We start from the raw sequence: 18775 nt of genomic DNA, 5'->3' as shown, positions 1-18775 counted from the left end.
TTTATTTGAAAGTACTACTTGAAAGAATAATAGCAGACATATAAAATTTTCTTCTAGATTGTATTGTTTTAAAGTTACGACGTAACCCAGTTGCGTAGGCCTTTCTCTGTATCACCGCAGAAATATGTACGAATGATCGTGGAATGTCTGCAAGATTTCATTATTCCCTGAAATTGAATTAATCGACTGACGCTTTCTATTTTGAAATAGGAAAATCGTTATCCCCTCTGCTTCTTCTTCATCCGAAATACGGCGAAAGCCGGCTCGGAACCATCGCCTTATATCGAAAGAAAACTGTAGTGAAATATCGGTGTGGGTCAGAAATGACTCCGGCATAGGTCTCGATTTCGCAGGAGTCCGAGTGTTAAATCGTGCCCAGTCTTGTTATTGTACCATTATTTTCCATAAAATTATCACAGTTCAAAGAGACCATTTCTGGAGAATCGAAAATTAGGTATTCAAACACTTTTTGGATCGACTAGTGGACCCAAATATATCGCACACCGACAAGAATGGTGATATAACTAAAAAATGCCGTATTCTCACAATAACGATTTTAAGAAAATTATGAAATTTCTATTGATTTGGTACAGACATCTATAATCTTTCGTTATTTTTGGAGTTATCACTGTTTTCGCCGGGGTGCGATATGTCTGTAAGCAGAATTGGACAAATCTTATTTTAAATAATAAATAACAAATTACGAATTAAATTACTATTTCATTTGCAAATAATAATTTAAATAGATTTTAGGGAAAGACAAATAATAAATAATTTAGCGTAGTGGTGCACGAATTTCGAGTTCATAGGACTGATGAGTTCGTTTACATCAACATACGTTCGCGTCAGCAACAACACAAGAAGAACTGAGTGAAGAACTAAATAAATAAATTTTTATTATTGATAGAATTGATTAAATATATAAATACATGTCATTATTAAAAAAATTTTTTAAATATAAAAAGAAAATTTTATTATTTAAAAAATTGTTTAAATAATATATAATAATCTAAATAATAGATATATAAACAAATCTTTGTAATTATTTGTTCAAAACGTTGACTTGTATAACATATTAAAAAATCATCGAAATCAGTGTAGTAGTAGAGATATCGATAATTGCCCGATCTCATTGAACAATTTTTGTGTTTTGTCAGAAAAAACTGAGATTTCATCGTGTTTTTATTTTTCATTGTTTTTAGTTGCTTTGTCGTGATCTCACTGATACCGCTTAGAGCGATTGAAGACCCTCATTTCCGGACTATGACTTTCCAAATAAATAATAAATAATAAGCAATGAAATAAGAAATAAATTTATTATTTAAATAATTTGTTTAGATCTATATAAATAATAAGTAATTATTTTTGTCTTTTATTTTAAACTTCCAAATAACAAATAATTTTTTATTTAAATAATCATTTCAATGAAAATTTACTTAGATGATGCCCAACTCTGTCAGTAAGTAAAATTAACCATGAAAGGCTAACTTTCACAGAAAAGTCTCAGTTTGACTACTAGTCTTTAAAGGTCGAGAGCCGAGATATTCCCGGTACAGTAGTTTCTTACTACTCTTGTGAATCTTGTGAAACTGCGCTCTTGTGAAAAACAAACCAATAAAATCAAGAAAATAAATATAACAAGATATTCTAGCTTGTATTTAAATGCCGTATGCATATTTGATCAATATTCAAATGAAACGTGTATTTTCGTCCTATGTATGTGAGTTCGTTATATCGAGGTTTAGCTATGCTACAGACAAAATATTCTATTTATAAAGTCAGGCAATTTAAAATTTAGATCGTTAAACTGTTGACCAAGTCACGGAAAATTACGTCATCGGGTACTTCGTCTAGCTGTGGTCATCTTGCATTATTTCTCACTGAGTTCTTCCATATGTCTAGTCTGCATATATATGCAGACAAGAATATTCTGGTAGCTGCATAATAAGTAATTTCCCGCTACTTCGTAAACACGTAACAAATAGAAAACATTTCGTAGAAATAATTCGTGAACAATACGAAAAGGATCAATAAAAGTATTACGAGAACAATGTAACAAAATTGATTACTATGCCAGCTGTGTGACTGACTAAAATGCAAACACATTGTGAACGAAACCAGTCGAAGAACTGCGAAATCGTTAACATTATTTCTTGAAAGAACGGTTGGTGCTCGTGATAAGTAGACTGTGGATTTTTATGCGAAATAAAAATTTTCTAAGTCAACTGTGGGAAGCAGAAATTAAATAAAAAATAAACTTCCTCTCTGAACACTAGAACTATCACACCAGGCAAAATGACTGGTTTTACAATTTTATTTTAAAATTTCTACTTCACGTTTAATTTTTTTCGTAACAATGTGATGACTTTCGAAGTAATAACTAAATAAATATTATTAAGTGTTTAGTTTTATTTTTTCATTAAAAATCGAAATGTTTTTGATTATCATGGCTACTTATACCAATACCAGTCAAAATGACTGGTGCAGGTCGTGGTCAAGAGAAGCAATAGGAGACTTTGTAACTTATCACTTTTCTATTTTTCTATGTGATGACATGAGTTTTGCAGCCATTATAAATAATCAGTATTGCGAGTTTTAATTTTTCTGCCTAACTTGCAACACGACCAACAAAATGTTATGAAAGAGGTAATGGCAGAAAAATGTGATGAAAACTGTTGGAATGACTATAACGAACTCCATCTTTTCTCTTTACCCTTTAGGGCAATTCCTGTACCTCTGCCCCAGAAACTTTATCACTAATTACCAGAAAATATTCTAGATCATGCACAGAATTTCTGTTTTCATGCACAGAATTTATATAAAAACTAAAGTGGTTACCAGAAGCTACGTTCAACGTACAGCTTTACCAGATAAAGATTTCGAATAATAATGTTTTCCACATGAAATGAAATCTACCTTGGATGCATAAAATCCTTAGCTTGTTCGTCGCGGATTAAACCGTTTTCTTAGTCGTTTCTGCTGTTTCTTTTTCAATTAACCATTTGAAATCGCGCATATATACATATAAATTGCTATTTTGAACAGCTTAGACCAGCTTCGATAACACATGCACGGCTATAATAACTTTGGAATCGACTGGTAACACGATATTCTGCGTTATCGTTGGACGAATCGATGTAGAAAGGGCTGACAGGGCTGGTTCATTGACGAGTCGAAACCTGTCCGTGATCATCCGAACGTGGCGTTCTGGGAATAACGTGACATGCGTCCTCGGTACCGGAAGTATTGTTTAAAAACCAATTGATACGCGGGTACCCCCTATCCATGGATGAACACGGAATTAGTCGAATAACACGAATGCACTAGTATGCATTTATGCATGAATTAGGGTGACTTGCCCAATGAATAAACATTGAAGTTGCATGTCTGAAGAGAGCATCATAAATTTTATTATGTATACCAAATATTTCCTAGAAGATTATTAATTTGACGATATCTGATACGAGGTGACCATCGTATCTCGATAAAAAAGCAAAGTAATAAAAAAAGAACAGATTAGAAGACTGTATGTCCCCAGGGAAACCATGCAACTTTTGTTCAAAACATTTTATCGTACAACAAATAACTTACCAGTTATTTGAGAATATCACGTTATTTTAGAAAAATAATGAATTATTTTGACTTTCTACTAAATATGTAATAAGAGACCTCCATTTGAAGATTATAAACAAAGTTAAATGGCGTAACAAAGCTGTAGGACACTTTTTAAATATTTCCAACGGTGAAAATGCAGAGATTAAACGCTTTTTTAAATGAAACACAAAACATATTCATTTGTATATTAACATTTCCTATATTGTATGTGACGAGTTGTATGATTACATTTGTTTATTACTGTAAGTGAAAGTATCTTCCACATTGAAAATATGAACAATGATATAATTATAGACGCGTGTGTACGTGGCTCATGAGCCCGCTGGTGGAACTGTTACCGTGATGGGCCAGGGTTCGAATCCAGCTACATATGCAATTTCCCCTCGTGAATATGCACGAAGTTTTCCACAATGTGTACTGGCGCAAGTTTCTGGTCGAATTAATTTTCATATGGCTAGTTACGTGATCCGAATTGAATATAATGATAGACGCTAGATTTGTTTTGATCGCATAATTTATTTTTAAAATATCAAATTTTTTATTTAGAGTAATGCTCAATGCTTTTTTCGTGGCAAGCAGGCATATTCGTTATTTAGAAAGAGAGACGTAAAACAGCAGATGTAATCGAATAAAAATTAGATTGAAAATATGACGTCGTCCAAATGGTATCCATCTTTCTGTATGTACTACTTATAAGCTCCATTTGTCATGACGTAATTAGGAGTAAGACAAAGGAATGCATTTGCTAAAGGAGATTTAGAGTCGTTACGCATTGTCGACCAGTCGCCGGCGACTTGGTCGATGGGACACTAAAAAGCTGGCGACGTAGCTTAGCGAACAAAAGCAACCAAACTCGGTGACCAAATTTTACAATTTATAGGTGTAGCGGGGACTGTAGAGCAGAATGGACGTCGAAGAGATTACTATCATTATGAAATTACTTCCCACAAAAGAGAAACAGGAAAGGAAATATTGGTCGGACCACTACTACAAGAACGCTGCAATAAAGAACTACTTATACAATTCTACAACATTACAATTTGACAAATCGTTATGCGTGGTAAACACATTAAAAATTAATGCGGATACAAACATGAGACCTACCGTTTCTTGTAACGAAATACAGTGATTACTCTGTATATGTCCCAAGTGCCTACCCGATAAAAGCCAAGAACTATCACCACTGTCGCGGGGTATGCCCCGTGAGGGGCCGTGAACCGAGGCCTCTAGAGCTTCGCTGTCCTTTTTTACGTTCGGTGTGCATCAAAGAATAGTATCTCTTGCCCAATATATGTCCCTGGCTGTGTTTTTGACATATATCGAGCAAACACTGTACATACTATGTTAAACATTACGTTTAGCAGACCTAGCTTTAATGGCATGGGCCTTGACACATGTTGTCAAGGTCACCATCCTGAGTAATTTTCAAAAGGCTTTCAACAGTCGCTCGTTGTTCCTGGAAAAGTTATTAAGAAAATAGATGTCTTTTTTTCAAAATGCCTTGTCCTTGACAACATATGTCAAGGTCAAGATCACTGGAACTGGGGGTCCGCTAAACGTAATATTTACCAAATTCGTAATAGATTAATACAATGACAGTACTTTCTTATGAAAACGGAAAATGAATATTTTAGAATAAAGCTCCTTTCAAGAATGAGAAGTTTGAACAGTAGTTAGATGAAGTGGAAGACAATTTATTTCATTATTCATTCAATTGTTCTTGTGTTTTAGCACGTATTCTACGTGAACTGAATACCCAGTAATGAAATCCTCTTGTTGTAATTTAGATCTATCTTCGTCTTGTTAAGAGGCATAAAACTACTTCACGACCCCGGATGGCATCATTGAATCTGTTAAGTATAGTAGTCGCCGGTTGTAATTAATAAAATCAAACTGTCCAAGTCAATAATCGTGGTTGGCCACACTATCGAATAAATTAAAACATGTCTGATGAATTCTTTCAATTACGAAATTTTATACAATTTCGGATTTTGTTCCATATTTAAATTAAAATATATGCAGTATTCACTTAGACAAATGTTATACGCTGTTCAATTGTGATTTATGTAAATAAACTGTAATTTATATTTACTTATGATTATGAATAAAAATTGAAATCTCAATGATGATTGAACAAAATTTTCAGTTTAAAGCAATTCTTAATGGATGAATTGAATATATTTTTTTCATTTTTATAAAATCGCGTGAAAAAGTTAATCGATGTAAGCAGATAAGGAGGTCAAAAGTGCGCCCAAACAAAACTGAATTTCCAATAGGCCATTCGATAGCTTATCCAAAGAAAATATTTTGTGCCAATTTTCAACCCTGTATGTCGACTTGGGAGGTAGTAATAGGGTGACAAAGAAAATCAGGTTTATCCGTAATTTCTCTTATCCTCTTCAATTGAAAATTCTGAAAAAATCAGGCATATTTAGCTATTGGAATGCACATGTATGAATTTTTAGCTTTGAAACCGAATTTTAGAAAATAAAAACGTTTAAATGCCGATTTCTTGTAAACGTTATGAGATACTAAGTTTATATTTTTACAGTTTTACCATCTCATTATGGTTGTTAACATATAATTTTTTCAGAGTTTTCGAAGTGGGCGCACATAGTTAAAAAGTATTCATCATAGAATATACATCTAATACAGTAGGTTGTACTGGAATCAAACATTATGTTATTAGTAATAACTGTGACTGTGCAAATGGTAATCGCACCATTTGGTGTTGTTCCCTTATAGCTGCGATAATTTATTACTTATCGTATGCACGATATTTTTCACAAATTGTAAGGGCGGCAGAAATTCTCTCCAAAATTTTTTCTATTGATGAAGTACACCTTGATTACAGCGATAAAAGCTAATGCAGCAGAAAAGTAAGAACTCTTACATGGAAATACATGCATATTATTTAGAATTTGATATAATGTCCATCTAAGAAATTAATTATATAAGTCATATGAACATGGTATTTGTACGGGCATGGAAAAGGTAAAAAATAGCAGTCTTTAATTTTTTAACTATGTATACAAAAATTAATTTAGTATCTCATAACTTTTACAAGAAATCGGCATTTAAAAATCTTTTTTATTTTGAAAATTCGGTTTCAAAGCTAAAAATTCTGAAAAAATTCATAGACGTGCAGTCTAATAGTTATAACATGCCTGATTTTTGTCAGAATTTTCTATTGAAGAGGATAAGATAAATTACGGAAAAACCTGATTTTCTTCGTCACCCCATTACTACCTCCCATGTCGACATATAGGGTTGAAAATTGGCACAAAGTATTTTTTTTGGATAAGATATCGAAATTCAGTTTTGTTTGGGGGCACTTTTGACCTCCTTATCCGGTTACACCCTTTGCGAAAATCTGAACGATTTAAATGTATTGTAAAAAGTTGAATTTAATATTTATAAACAATGAGAGACGTAGAAAACGAAGAACAAATATTTATTTACTTATTTATGTTTATAAATGTTTATGAATTAATTTTGAATTTTGAATTGTCCTATGCTGTGTAAATTGAAGTTATAAAAGAGGTAGAGATTCGATCGGACGACTAACCACTGCATTTTTATCGACACGACAGTTAGCAGTAGATAAATATAGTGACAGCTTTTATTTGCTTTTCGGTGACAGAACATTTGTTCTGAAACTCCATAGTGACTACCACACGTCCAATCGATAATAGAATCTCGTTCGATTATTGTCAACCCTTCGAGTTTCATCAAAAAGTATATGAAGGGTCTATTTATTTGATTACAATACTGTTTATTTTACTATTATTGGTTTTACTTGACAAGTTCAAACTTAGAAATTTCAACTTTCAAATTTTATTATGAAAGTGACATTAGTCATATATAGATTATGTATGTTTAAAAATAAAAATTTTCATTTTCTTTATAAACGTATAAAATTCGTAGTACAGTCGAATTCATTCCGAGAGTTCCATTTTTCAACATTTTACAAAACTAGTTTCAAATTGTTATAATATACATAGGATTACACGAAGTAACTGGCTAATTTTATTTTTTATATTTTTTATGTAAACCACGTTAGCTTCTGACACATATAAAAACATAAATCTTTTAAGATTAGGATATGTATTTCCTTAATGTCATTCTATTTTAAACTATTTTTATGTAAATAGTTATAGCAAATTGATTTTTCAAATTTCTAGAGTACCGGTTCACCATTATCATAATTTTTTAGTGATACAATCGTGAAAATGCTATGTTTCATTTTTTTATTTCTCACGTTCCTATTACGTAGGTTAAATTTCTCTTTTCCTTTTAAAATGTTTTGTCACTTTTTGTTCTTACATTATTTCTCTGCCATTATTTTTCCTCATAAATATTTCCGAAGACAAAACTACGATTATTGATAATAATTCACGAAGTATTTTTAAAGAATTCTTTCGCATGATTGAAATTGTTAGATATTTCAGTGGAATGTTTATTGTTAGAGATAAATGGAAGCCATAGATTCTTAACGAACCAAATCAGGACTCATTTAAGATTTCGCAAAATGATCTAGATTTAATTTTGACGTTTAATTTTAGACCATTAGCGTCGAGGGTTCTCGTAATTTTTCTTCTTTCGAGGCGAACTAGAAACTGTTTTGTTATAGAAGTTATGACGTTACACTATTCAAATGACGCATATTTTCCGAAGCATTGAAGTCTTGGCAGCTGTCGGAATGGTTTTCGTCTAATTTGATCCGAACCGAGAAATAACTACATATGTCACGTCAAACGTTAAACTCGCCGCGATTACGATCGATTTAACTGGTCTTTAAAGCTTAATGGCAAAAAATTCGTAGAATTTTTTAATGGTTTCCACTTGTGCTTCAAATTCCTCTTCCGGTTTCAATGACAAATAGATGAATTCTATTTCGAGGAAAATAGGGTAAGGCACCCAATTAAAGTTGGGGTGCCAATTGCTGTGCCTATATTAATTATATTTATTTTTAAAACATAATGAATATTAAAAAAAAAGATATTACATTTTTTTCATTAAAATGAGTCATATATATATATCTTTGTTAATATCCATTATCTTTAAAAAAATGTATAATTAATATAGGAATAGTAATTGGCACCTCCACAGTATTTGGGCCCCTTAGTCGAGCACTCGTCAGTTACTAATTTTTAATTTTTTACGAAAATTACAAGTACACTTGTTGATATTTGCTGTGACATTAATCGAACTATGCGTGTTAACAAATGAAATTACTGAACGATTTTCTACTTTTGCGGTTTAGTAAGATACCTACAGATAATTTAAAATAGATCGTTCGAGTAACACCAGCAATAAATTTTACTATTAAAAAAATCATAAGATGCAATTTACAAAATAGTTAGAAAGGCTTCCCTTTGAATATAAAAATGTCTTCGTGTATCAAGAATGAACATCAAATGATTAAAAATCAATGTGTTTCACTGCTTCCGTGTGTTAGTAACCTAGATGACACGTATCATTCGAATATTTAAACGTCATGCTATCGTACAAGTATCATTTTGTATTAGAAATAATTCGTACCTATCACGTGTCTAGCTGAAACTTTTAACAGGATTGATAGTAATTTCATATGCATAGGTCAAAGAATATATGCGATATCCGAGGACCTAAAAAAAAAACATTTATGTGAATTTCCTGACTTCCGACGAACTATTGCAGTTGAAATTCTATTGTAATTTTATTATATTTTCGTTAAAAATATGATTCACAAAATTCCCTGAAGAATGTACAGTACCGGTAACTTCAAGAAGGGGTACAGTATGTGGTCAAATTGTTAGAGTGACAATACGAAACATACATTTATTGTGTATGTGGCGAATAATGTTATCTAATTACTAAATGTGTGTTTATAATTTGCAAACATCAATACTTCATAAAAAGAAATAATAAGAATTCAGTATAGATGGTCTGTCATTAAAAAATTAATTGTTATAATATCGTCAACTTCTTGGCTTTAATAATTTGATCGCCCACTGTACTTTATCAATTATTTTAATTCCTTTTAATTCAATGGAACACGTGGTATACCAACCATAGGTCACGGTATTGCAGACATAAATTCATCACTGTTAACAGTCACATATAAACTATTTTAAAATTTGAAACTAATTGTTAGGCCCTATTTAACGAGGATCAACAAAAAGATTTGTTTCATAGAAGATTAAGCGGAAAGAAACTGTAATGTACTCACATTATCATTTTGGAGCAGACTGTAGGAATTGTTTGAAGGTCCGGGACTGGGTGACGTAAGTTCCGAAAGTTTGCTGGGAGACAATTTCTCGCTGTTTCCGCCTTCCGCGCCGTCGCTACTTCCACTGCCACTGAAAGTGCAAAAACATTAATTGAATTGTTTCCTGAGAACCATCGATATTACACCAATAATTAGAAAAAATCGCATTTCCAAAAATTCTCAGTTTATACTGTAGTTTATGAACACATGGTGGAATGTATGTTTTTAGGAGGAAACAATGTAGAATAAGAAAGATTTGGAACGTTGTTCCATTTTTGAAATGCAAGTAGGGTAAGGTACCAATTACCGTGTCTGTATTAATTATACTGATTTTTAAAGCATAATGAATATTAAAAAAGAGATATTAAATTTTTTTCATTAAAATCAGTGAATATATATGTTATATATCTGATTTTAATATTCATTATGCTTTAAAAATAAGTATAATTAATATAGGAACAGTAATTGGTACCCCCACAGTAATTGGGTCCCTTACCCTATACTTGATTAGTGTAGTCAGAAAATATACAGTACTGTGAATAATAGGTTCAAGGTAATTTCTGAAAATTTCTCTGAACATAAAGACGATTTATTAAAGATTATTTTTAAAGATTATTTTTTCCAACATTTTTTCCTGGTACCGTATATCTATAAGAATCCAGATAAGAGATAAGTTCCAGATTTTAATTACTCTCAACAGATTCAGTGACGAAACATTACATTTATTTTCTCCTTGCATTGTATAGGCACATTTAAACACCAAAACCTTTACACCCACATACATTCATTCGAGGAATCGATTTCCATATCATAGTCAAAAAGCATACAAATTTATTTTAAGTTCTTAAGCACCGTTAATCCTAAATTGGTATGATTGACGTACCTGAAACGTCGTAGAATTTTGTAACACAATAATGAACGAGTTCTATTTATTACACACAATATTACAATGCGGTTTTTTGAGTAGGCCACGAAAGTCTTCGTATATGAGAATGTAGTTTCTTCGTTTTACTATTTAATATATAAAATAATTGCACTTATTTAAAGTAAAGTTTGAAATTATCGAATTTTGTTGTCCAAGAACTCCACATTCACTTGTTAAAATTGAAATTGGCAATGAAATTTTATTTGTTAAAATTGAAATTGGAATTTTTGTTAGAATTGGAATTGGATTTTGATTGTGAATGAATTTCACTTATGTGTACGAGCACTATCGTATACTTTTCTTATTAAATTTGATTGGATGCTTTGTTCCGAAAAAAATGTAAATATATTATCGTCTATAGAAAAAAAATTAAGCCTACAATATTTGTAGTACATCCTATTAGAATAATTGTTGGCTTTTTTTGCATTGTAGATGCCATATTGGTTTCTTTTATATGGGAGTGGTGTTAGTTTATCTTCGGTGAGTGAGAAATTGTTGTACCAAATAAATAGACAATATCGTAGAAATTTGGTTTTTAAGGAATTTAAAACACTATTGATCACGTATAATTATGAAGAATTGAATGTGTCCATTTATTAGAAAGTATTTCAACTTACAATAAACATTGGAAACGATAGATTACTGCTTTTTCCACAAATTTCATGATTCCCTATCTTGCTTATGTTATGACAATTATAAAACGAGCAACTCTTTAAATTTCGCCGATTATATATGATACTGAAAAAGGCAAATGATGAAAAATATCATAATATTACTTTTGGTAAATTTAGTGCTGTGTAATGTTCCAAATTCATAATTTCGAAATTTTTACATTTTTTATCCTAGCCATTAGAATTTAATTCGACACACTTTGTTACTTTATATTCCAGTGTCTATAAAGTTCATTTTTTAAATGTCAATAACAGAGAACATATTAATTTAAATTCAACGCTGTACATATCATCATTAGACTGCAGATTTTGATGTAGGTACAGTACTGTGCAAAACTCTTAGGCCACTTACAATACATTAGAAATTTATATCTTTACCGGTTAAAGAACGTACAAACAGTTAGCACATATATATTTTTATCACTATGTAATGTACTGTTAAAAATCACATACTACTATAAATTTAGTAAAAACTTTAATCTTTTGTTTTTGCTTTATTGTTTGTTACAGCGTCGACTCTTTTCCTACAACTTTCATGTAATTTATTAATAACCTGAAAGAGTTCATCTGCATTTTTTGGATGACTTTTTCTTCGTCCTCTGTGAAAATAATCCCAAGCATGTACAATATGATTCAAGTCAGAACTGTGTGCTAGGTAGCCCCTAAATCTTTCACTACATTTTACAATCTAAATACGGGAAAACACGTGTTTTTTGTACAGTAGGTATGTCTCAACGAAGCATTAGAATCTACGGCATGGTAAATAACAAGTATGCATCACTGACATAGATTTATTCAAGAATAAAATTTTTCGCGGTGCTATAAGACGTTTGCACAGCACTGTACATCGAATACACAGTTCAATAAAAATGAGTATAGTTTGGAGTTGAACGCCAACTTGTATGTAACTTCATAAAATATATCTAGAAAATTCTGTTTTGCATAAAGGTTCATAGGATAGGGTAAGGGACTCGATTAGTGTGGGGGTACTGTGCTTGTATTAATTATACGTATTTTTAAAGCATAGTGAATATTAAAAAAGAGATATACAACATATATATTAACTGAATTCAATGAAAGACATTTTTAATTCATTATGCTTTAAAAAAAAAAAGTATAATTGGTTCCCTGACTTGTATAGTTAGTATAGTTCAAGAAAACCTGTAGCGCACGAAATGAGATTCCGTTTAATCTGCTCCGAGATGAGTTAATAATCCGCATGGTGAACTCTCACGAATATCCGCAATCCACTCATAATTGAGTTCGCACGTTGAGCACAGAAACGTCTAAAAAATCGGGTGAACAGCCTAACGATATGAACGGCGCACTCGGTGGCGAACGGTATTGGCAGTGTCGGGATCTTTTTGTCGATCGGTTTGGAAAATACGGAACTCCCTTGCGTAAGCACGGTTCGCGCACGTCGATCCGGTCGTTTCGTTTCGCGTGCACTTCGTCCCCGCGAACTTTAGCCCGGCGAGAGAACGAAAAAACAATCGCAGAAGGCTCTTCTAGCCGGCGCGGATCGGCACTACCGGCGAGGTCGCAACTGCGCCAGGTATTATTAAAACCTAACAAGTACAAAGTGACTCGGTCGACCGGTTCGACGGTGCCACCCAGCATAGTATTTAACTCTTCTATAATGTTGAACGTAGCCGACGACACTCTTTCCGATCCCGTTGCTATGGCAACGTAGTCCTTGACCTCCAAGAACGGGGTCATCTTTTTCGTTCCAGCTGCTCCTTTTGCAACGGAGCAGCCGCGGACCTGGTCATTGTTGGGAGCTAGAGATGGAATGAAACATCTACGCTGCGGAGCATAACTACAGCGCCACTCATATTTTTCACATCCTCCAACTTCCGAAGAATAATTCAGGAAAAAACCAAGAAACCATCATAAATAACGAACTTAGCGTACAAATAGACTGGAATTGTCTGTGCACATGTCGATGTGAAAACGAGAAACGTCGAAGAATCGGTGCAAAACGATAGCACCATCTTCATTTTTAACACACTTCAATTTTAATGTCGTATTCTTGCTTGAACAAGAATCTTCGTTAGTCAATTTATGCACGTGGTAATTACCTTAGTGAAAAGGAGCAAATCGCAATTTTATCATTCAGGGAACAAGAGGTAAGAGTTCGTAAAACCGGACGGAAACTTGGGCGCTCCAGTTGTATCAAATTTTTTACGTGATCCTATTAATTATAAGTATGGGAATACAAGATAGGAGGACTCAAGAAAAAGTTGTCTCCGCGTACATAAAGGCAAGTTGTTGACGAGCTTGATGTTCCTCGTTGAACTGTACAACACGTTCTTAATAGAGGAACCTCAATTACAAACTTCGAAAAATTGATGTTCTCAAATTTTTTAATCGATAGTAATCCTCATGGACAATACATTCGAAAGTTACAGATAGAAATTCGAAGTAGTTTCAAAGATAGCCCAGATAGGTATACGACAACGAAAACTTCAAACGCGTTTTTTTCGGAACCATTGTTTTCAAATTGGCGGGAAAGATAGAAAAAAAAACTACTCGTCCAATCGAGTTGCCCCTATGTATACAGCTAAACGAATATCAACCATCGTCGATGAACCTAAGATTTGCATTAAAAAAGCTTAAATAATAGTTTAATTAGTTCAACTGAGTACCCCAGAAGTTTCGAAAATGAATATTAAGTAACGTTTTAATAGAAAGTTCCTAAAATTCGTATTAATTTTAATAATCTACTCCAATATCCCCCCTTAAGCGCAATCCCAACATTAAAAATTGATGTCTGCACCCACATTTGAGAGCTCATGTTATATTCAATGTTTTTCCTTTAACATTCTCTCGTAGTTTTTTTGTTTCCCGACGAGAAGATATTCAATGTATTGGTCCAGATGGACTTAATTCACACTCGAAGGATCTTCGAGAGAAACCAAAGTATTTTTGCAATCGTAATTTCTGTGGAAAAACATTTACGGTGTGGGATGCCCTTTGCTCTAGTGGCACTTATAACTATATAATTGATGATATTTAAAACATATTTTTGAAAATACTTCTTGTAGATACGTTAATCTTTCTATTGTTCCTAATGCAATAGCTGTTCGTTTAATTAAATCGCCAGAAACTGAGTACACAATTGAATCACTTGATTCTTGATACTTTCGAACAAAATTGACTCGGACTCCGCCGTTGATGGATTAACTGGTACAAAGTTACTTCCTTCATCGATCGAATACGTCCCACTCGAAAATGTTAGTTGTAATTCCTCTAATGCCAGACGCTTAAGGTTTTTCTTAAATAAATGAGAAAATATAATACACTTTTTTATTCCGCGTTATTTATAATTTAACAATATGAGAAATCAAAATGAATTTAAAAATAATCAACATTTCTATATATGTATACAGGGTATCACAAAAATGTTGCAATTCCTTAAAAGGGGTGATTCTTGAGATCATTTGAAGTAACTTTTTCCTTTGCAAAAATATTCTCCTCGGCTTTCATAAAGAGTTATTAGTAAAAAATACGGACCAATCAGAGCGCTAGTATTCCGGCTCAAAGACAGGTCCTGCTAAGCGTGGCGTTAGCATTGACCAAGCCGGAATCCGTTCGCTGTCGCCGCGCTTTGATTAGCCCGTGGTTTGCGTTAATAGCTCGTTAACAAAGAACATTTTTGTACAGAAAAAAGTTACTTAAAATGTCCTCAGGAATCACCCCTTTCAAGAGGAGGTACAACATTTTTGGGACATCCTGTATACAGTGACGAGCAAAAGTGTAAACACACTTCGCCAGCTTTACATGAAACGTGATAATACAACCTATTTTTCAATTTAATGATTAAGATTAGGTACTAATAATTACAAAGTGAATAAGATAAACAAAACACAGTAGTTTATTTTCGTTAATATTAACAATATACGGAATATTTATCGAAAATAGGGATTGAAAACAATTTTTACAGTTCTGCACTTTAATTATGCTCGTCGAAATAAAGCTTTGAATTAATATTTTGTCCATTTTCCTTTACTTTTTTGTACTGCTTCTAGCCTGCGTGGCATACTATCTGTTAAATTTTTAATCATTTCCGGCTGAATGTTGTACCATTCTTGTTCTGTCCTTTTCCACAATTCATGAACACCTGATACCTTCCATCAGATTCAAATATATTAATTTTTGTTTCGTCAGACCATATAACTCTTTTCCGAACTTCTGTTGTCCACTCTTTGTATGTATGAGCAAATTTTTTTCGTAGTTTAATATTTTTGTCTGAAAGAGCCGGCTTGCGTTACTTTTCTTTCGCTTTTAACGCGAATCTCTTTAAGGAACGGCGAATAGTCTATTCACTTGCATTTACTTGATTTACTATTTACTTGATTTTTCTCTAAGTCTATTTACTTGATTTTTGGTGTTTTATGACTTTCAGACCGAAGATGATGTGCAATTTCACGTGCAGCTCTGTCAGAAACAAGTTGTGGTCTACCGTTTCTTGAAGAAGTTGACACACTGCCATAGGTTTTCTTTATTCTTGCAACCATCGTATGACTTACACCACATTTTACTGCAATTTGCCGTAGTAAAAAACCTTTATCGCACAATGAAATGATACTGTTTCTTTTAACTGCACTAAGTGGTTTCATTTTGAGTTACGCGTGTCAATTGACTTTCAAATAGGAGAGAAACTGTGTAAACACCAGTCTAAACGTGTCTTACTACAGTTGGCTATCAGTGTTTGTTGGTAATTTCATTTCCCTAGCATTTGTGTACTATCTTAACCGTTTCTGACGAAACGCGCAAAACTGTAAACATTGCTTCAAATCCTTATTTTTGTAAAACATTATATATATTGTTAATATTATCTAACATCAACTGTTACGTTTTGTTTATCATATTCATTATATAATTATTATTACCTAAGCTTTATCATTCAATTGAAAAACAGATTGTATTATCACGTTTTATGTAAAGTCCATTTTAAAAAGTTTTCTTTTAACCTTTCTATTGGGTTGTTTGTATCGGTATGAGTTTGGTATGAATGAGTGTGAAGTGTGAGAGTTGGCAGCTGGTGCAGCTGGGGATATAGGTTAGGATCGCCGAAGGTGAGAGATATTGGGTCTGAGTGAATATAGAGCGTATTGAGTATTGCATTTATATATCATTTGCATTATTGTTATTAAACTAGTTATAAACGGACTTGTGTATTTCATAATTATTGAACTCATCTCCAACAGTTTCCTCTTACTATCCACGTTGCTTGGGTATATTTTTTAATCACTGAAACTGAAATAATAAATAGTACAGTATAAAAAGATTTGTACTGTCACTAGAGGAATTGGAGAAATTGTTCTGTCCGGTACTAGGGGATAGTGAACCTCGATCAAAGAAATGTTTTTTTATTAAAACCAACACGCTTGACTGATCTTCTCAGCTATGTTATGATTATTGTGTTGTTTTTGTTCCTCTGCAAATTGCGAACTCATCTACAGGTTTTAAATCTTAAAGGTATATGTAACTACTGTCCAGCGTTAGGGAAACTGTTCCTCCTTCGTTTTCATTATTTAAAAAGTCCGTGTAAATTGAGAGATCATTTATCGCGCAAAAAAGAAACTCGGTGAAAATGAAGTGCTACATAAATCGAGGGATGGGTGTATAGGGTGGTATTTCCTTAAGTGGACGACCCGTTTTTCTCTTCTTATCTTGTCAATAAACCGCAAGATTTTCCCCGGAAATGGTTTCGGGATTGGAGCCCCGATAATATCGACACTCGCCCACTTTTACGCGTTCTATGTTCTTCCATCCTGACTCTTGAAATGCAATGACTACATGTACAGTGTGTACCAAAATTACGTGTAAAATATATCACAGCTGGATTCTATGTACCTTTGGATCAGTGGAGATCTGTTTGAAAAATTACGTTTTCAATAAAAATCATATTCCTGATACAGATTTCGAACAAAATCTACAATATATGTATGTTATTAGTTCCTTTTAAAGCAAAATAAAATTCTGTTTTGTTGTCATCGATATTATAGCTGGAGACCACATTGGCATAAATTATCCATATATCTTCCAACTTAATGATGACATGGAGGAAATGTATGAAGTATACATGAAGTATGAGGTAAATTTGTATTACGATAAATGTATTGACATAGTCTCCACTAAAATGAGTAACTTTTATTTCAAACATTTTTCGAAATTGTAGATATATAAGGAGTTAGAACGATTTGAATTGTGAAAAAGAGACGGATTTGCGTGTCGGAGGCACTCCGTAAAGATAAGGCCTGCGTGTCGGTGAGACAATACTAAGGTAACAATGAACAATTCAAATTGTTGGTATTATACACAATGTTTGTACAACATCCCTTTATACATATACCGGGTGATTCACGAGAATCAGAACACCTAAATATCTCTGTCCGGCTTGAAAATAGAAGAAAATGTTAGGGAGGAAAAGGAAAATATGGAAGAAAATATGGTGATATAAAAAAATGTTCTGATTATTGTCGTTTTCAAGGTCTTTTGAAGGTCATCGGTGATTTTTAAATGGCACCATATATTTTTGACTTTATAGTGTTGCAGCTGATGTCAAGACGAGTTCAATGATGCGGTACACTATGACCTTTAAATGATCTTGGACTCATAAATAGTTTGACTACTCCGTTTGATCGACAGAAATTTAATTCCTTAAGCCATTTGGTCTCAGAACACATATACCGTTAACGGAAGGTGATCTTACAGTGTACACAAACAAGATTATCAATAAACTACAGATATGCATGCCGAATCAGTTATTGTCATCAAATTATTGCGAGTGTATCAATTTATCGAAGGAGAAAAAAATCGATCTTTTTAACCATTCATTACGAAAGTCATCATTTTTTTCGAGAAGCTGCTCGGCTTTACAAAGTTCGATTTCTTGATCGCAGGTGTTCCGGTTTAAAGGTTTTTGTTATTGGTCAAGGTCATAATTTTCGAACATTTAATTTAATTTAAATAAAATGATTGGACATTTTGAAGTTATCATGGCTTTATCATAAATTTTCTAGTACAAGGTCATTTGAAGGTCATGGTGTACCACATTATTAAACTCGTCTTGACTCATCATATAACACTATGAAGTTAAAAATATATGATGCTATTTAAAAATCATGGATGACCTTCAAAAGACCTTGAAATCGACAGCAATCAGAACATTTTTTTCATATCAGCACATTTGCCTCCTTGAATAGTACAACTTTTCTCTCTATCTCTCTATTTTCTTCTATCTTCAAGCCTAACGGAGATATTTAGGTGTTCTATTTCTTGTGAATCAGCCGGTATTTTCGA

At 32.9% G+C, this 18775-nt stretch overlaps 1 protein-coding gene across 4 annotated transcripts in view; it reads right to left on the bottom strand.

Annotated features, from left to right (window-relative positions):
* Window positions 1-18775, bottom strand: part of LOC143358214 (uncharacterized) — a 202128-nt gene that overhangs the window by 23944 nt on the left and 159409 nt on the right. For all 4 annotated transcript variants that reach the window (XM_076795180.1, XM_076795178.1, XM_076795179.1 and 1 more), the window contains one exon: window positions 9830-9959. In XM_076795180.1, coding sequence (XP_076651295.1) covers window positions 9830-9959 — 130 coding nt within the window. The remainder of the gene's footprint in view (window positions 1-9829; window positions 9960-18775) is intronic.

This window comes from Halictus rubicundus, chromosome 10 (assembly GCF_050948215.1).
Source record: "Halictus rubicundus isolate RS-2024b chromosome 10, iyHalRubi1_principal, whole genome shotgun sequence".
NCBI classification, from domain to species: domain Eukaryota; kingdom Metazoa; phylum Arthropoda; class Insecta; order Hymenoptera; family Halictidae; genus Halictus; species Halictus rubicundus.
Note: the sequence above shows the minus strand (reverse complement) of the source record. Positions and strands in the feature narration are given on the sequence as shown.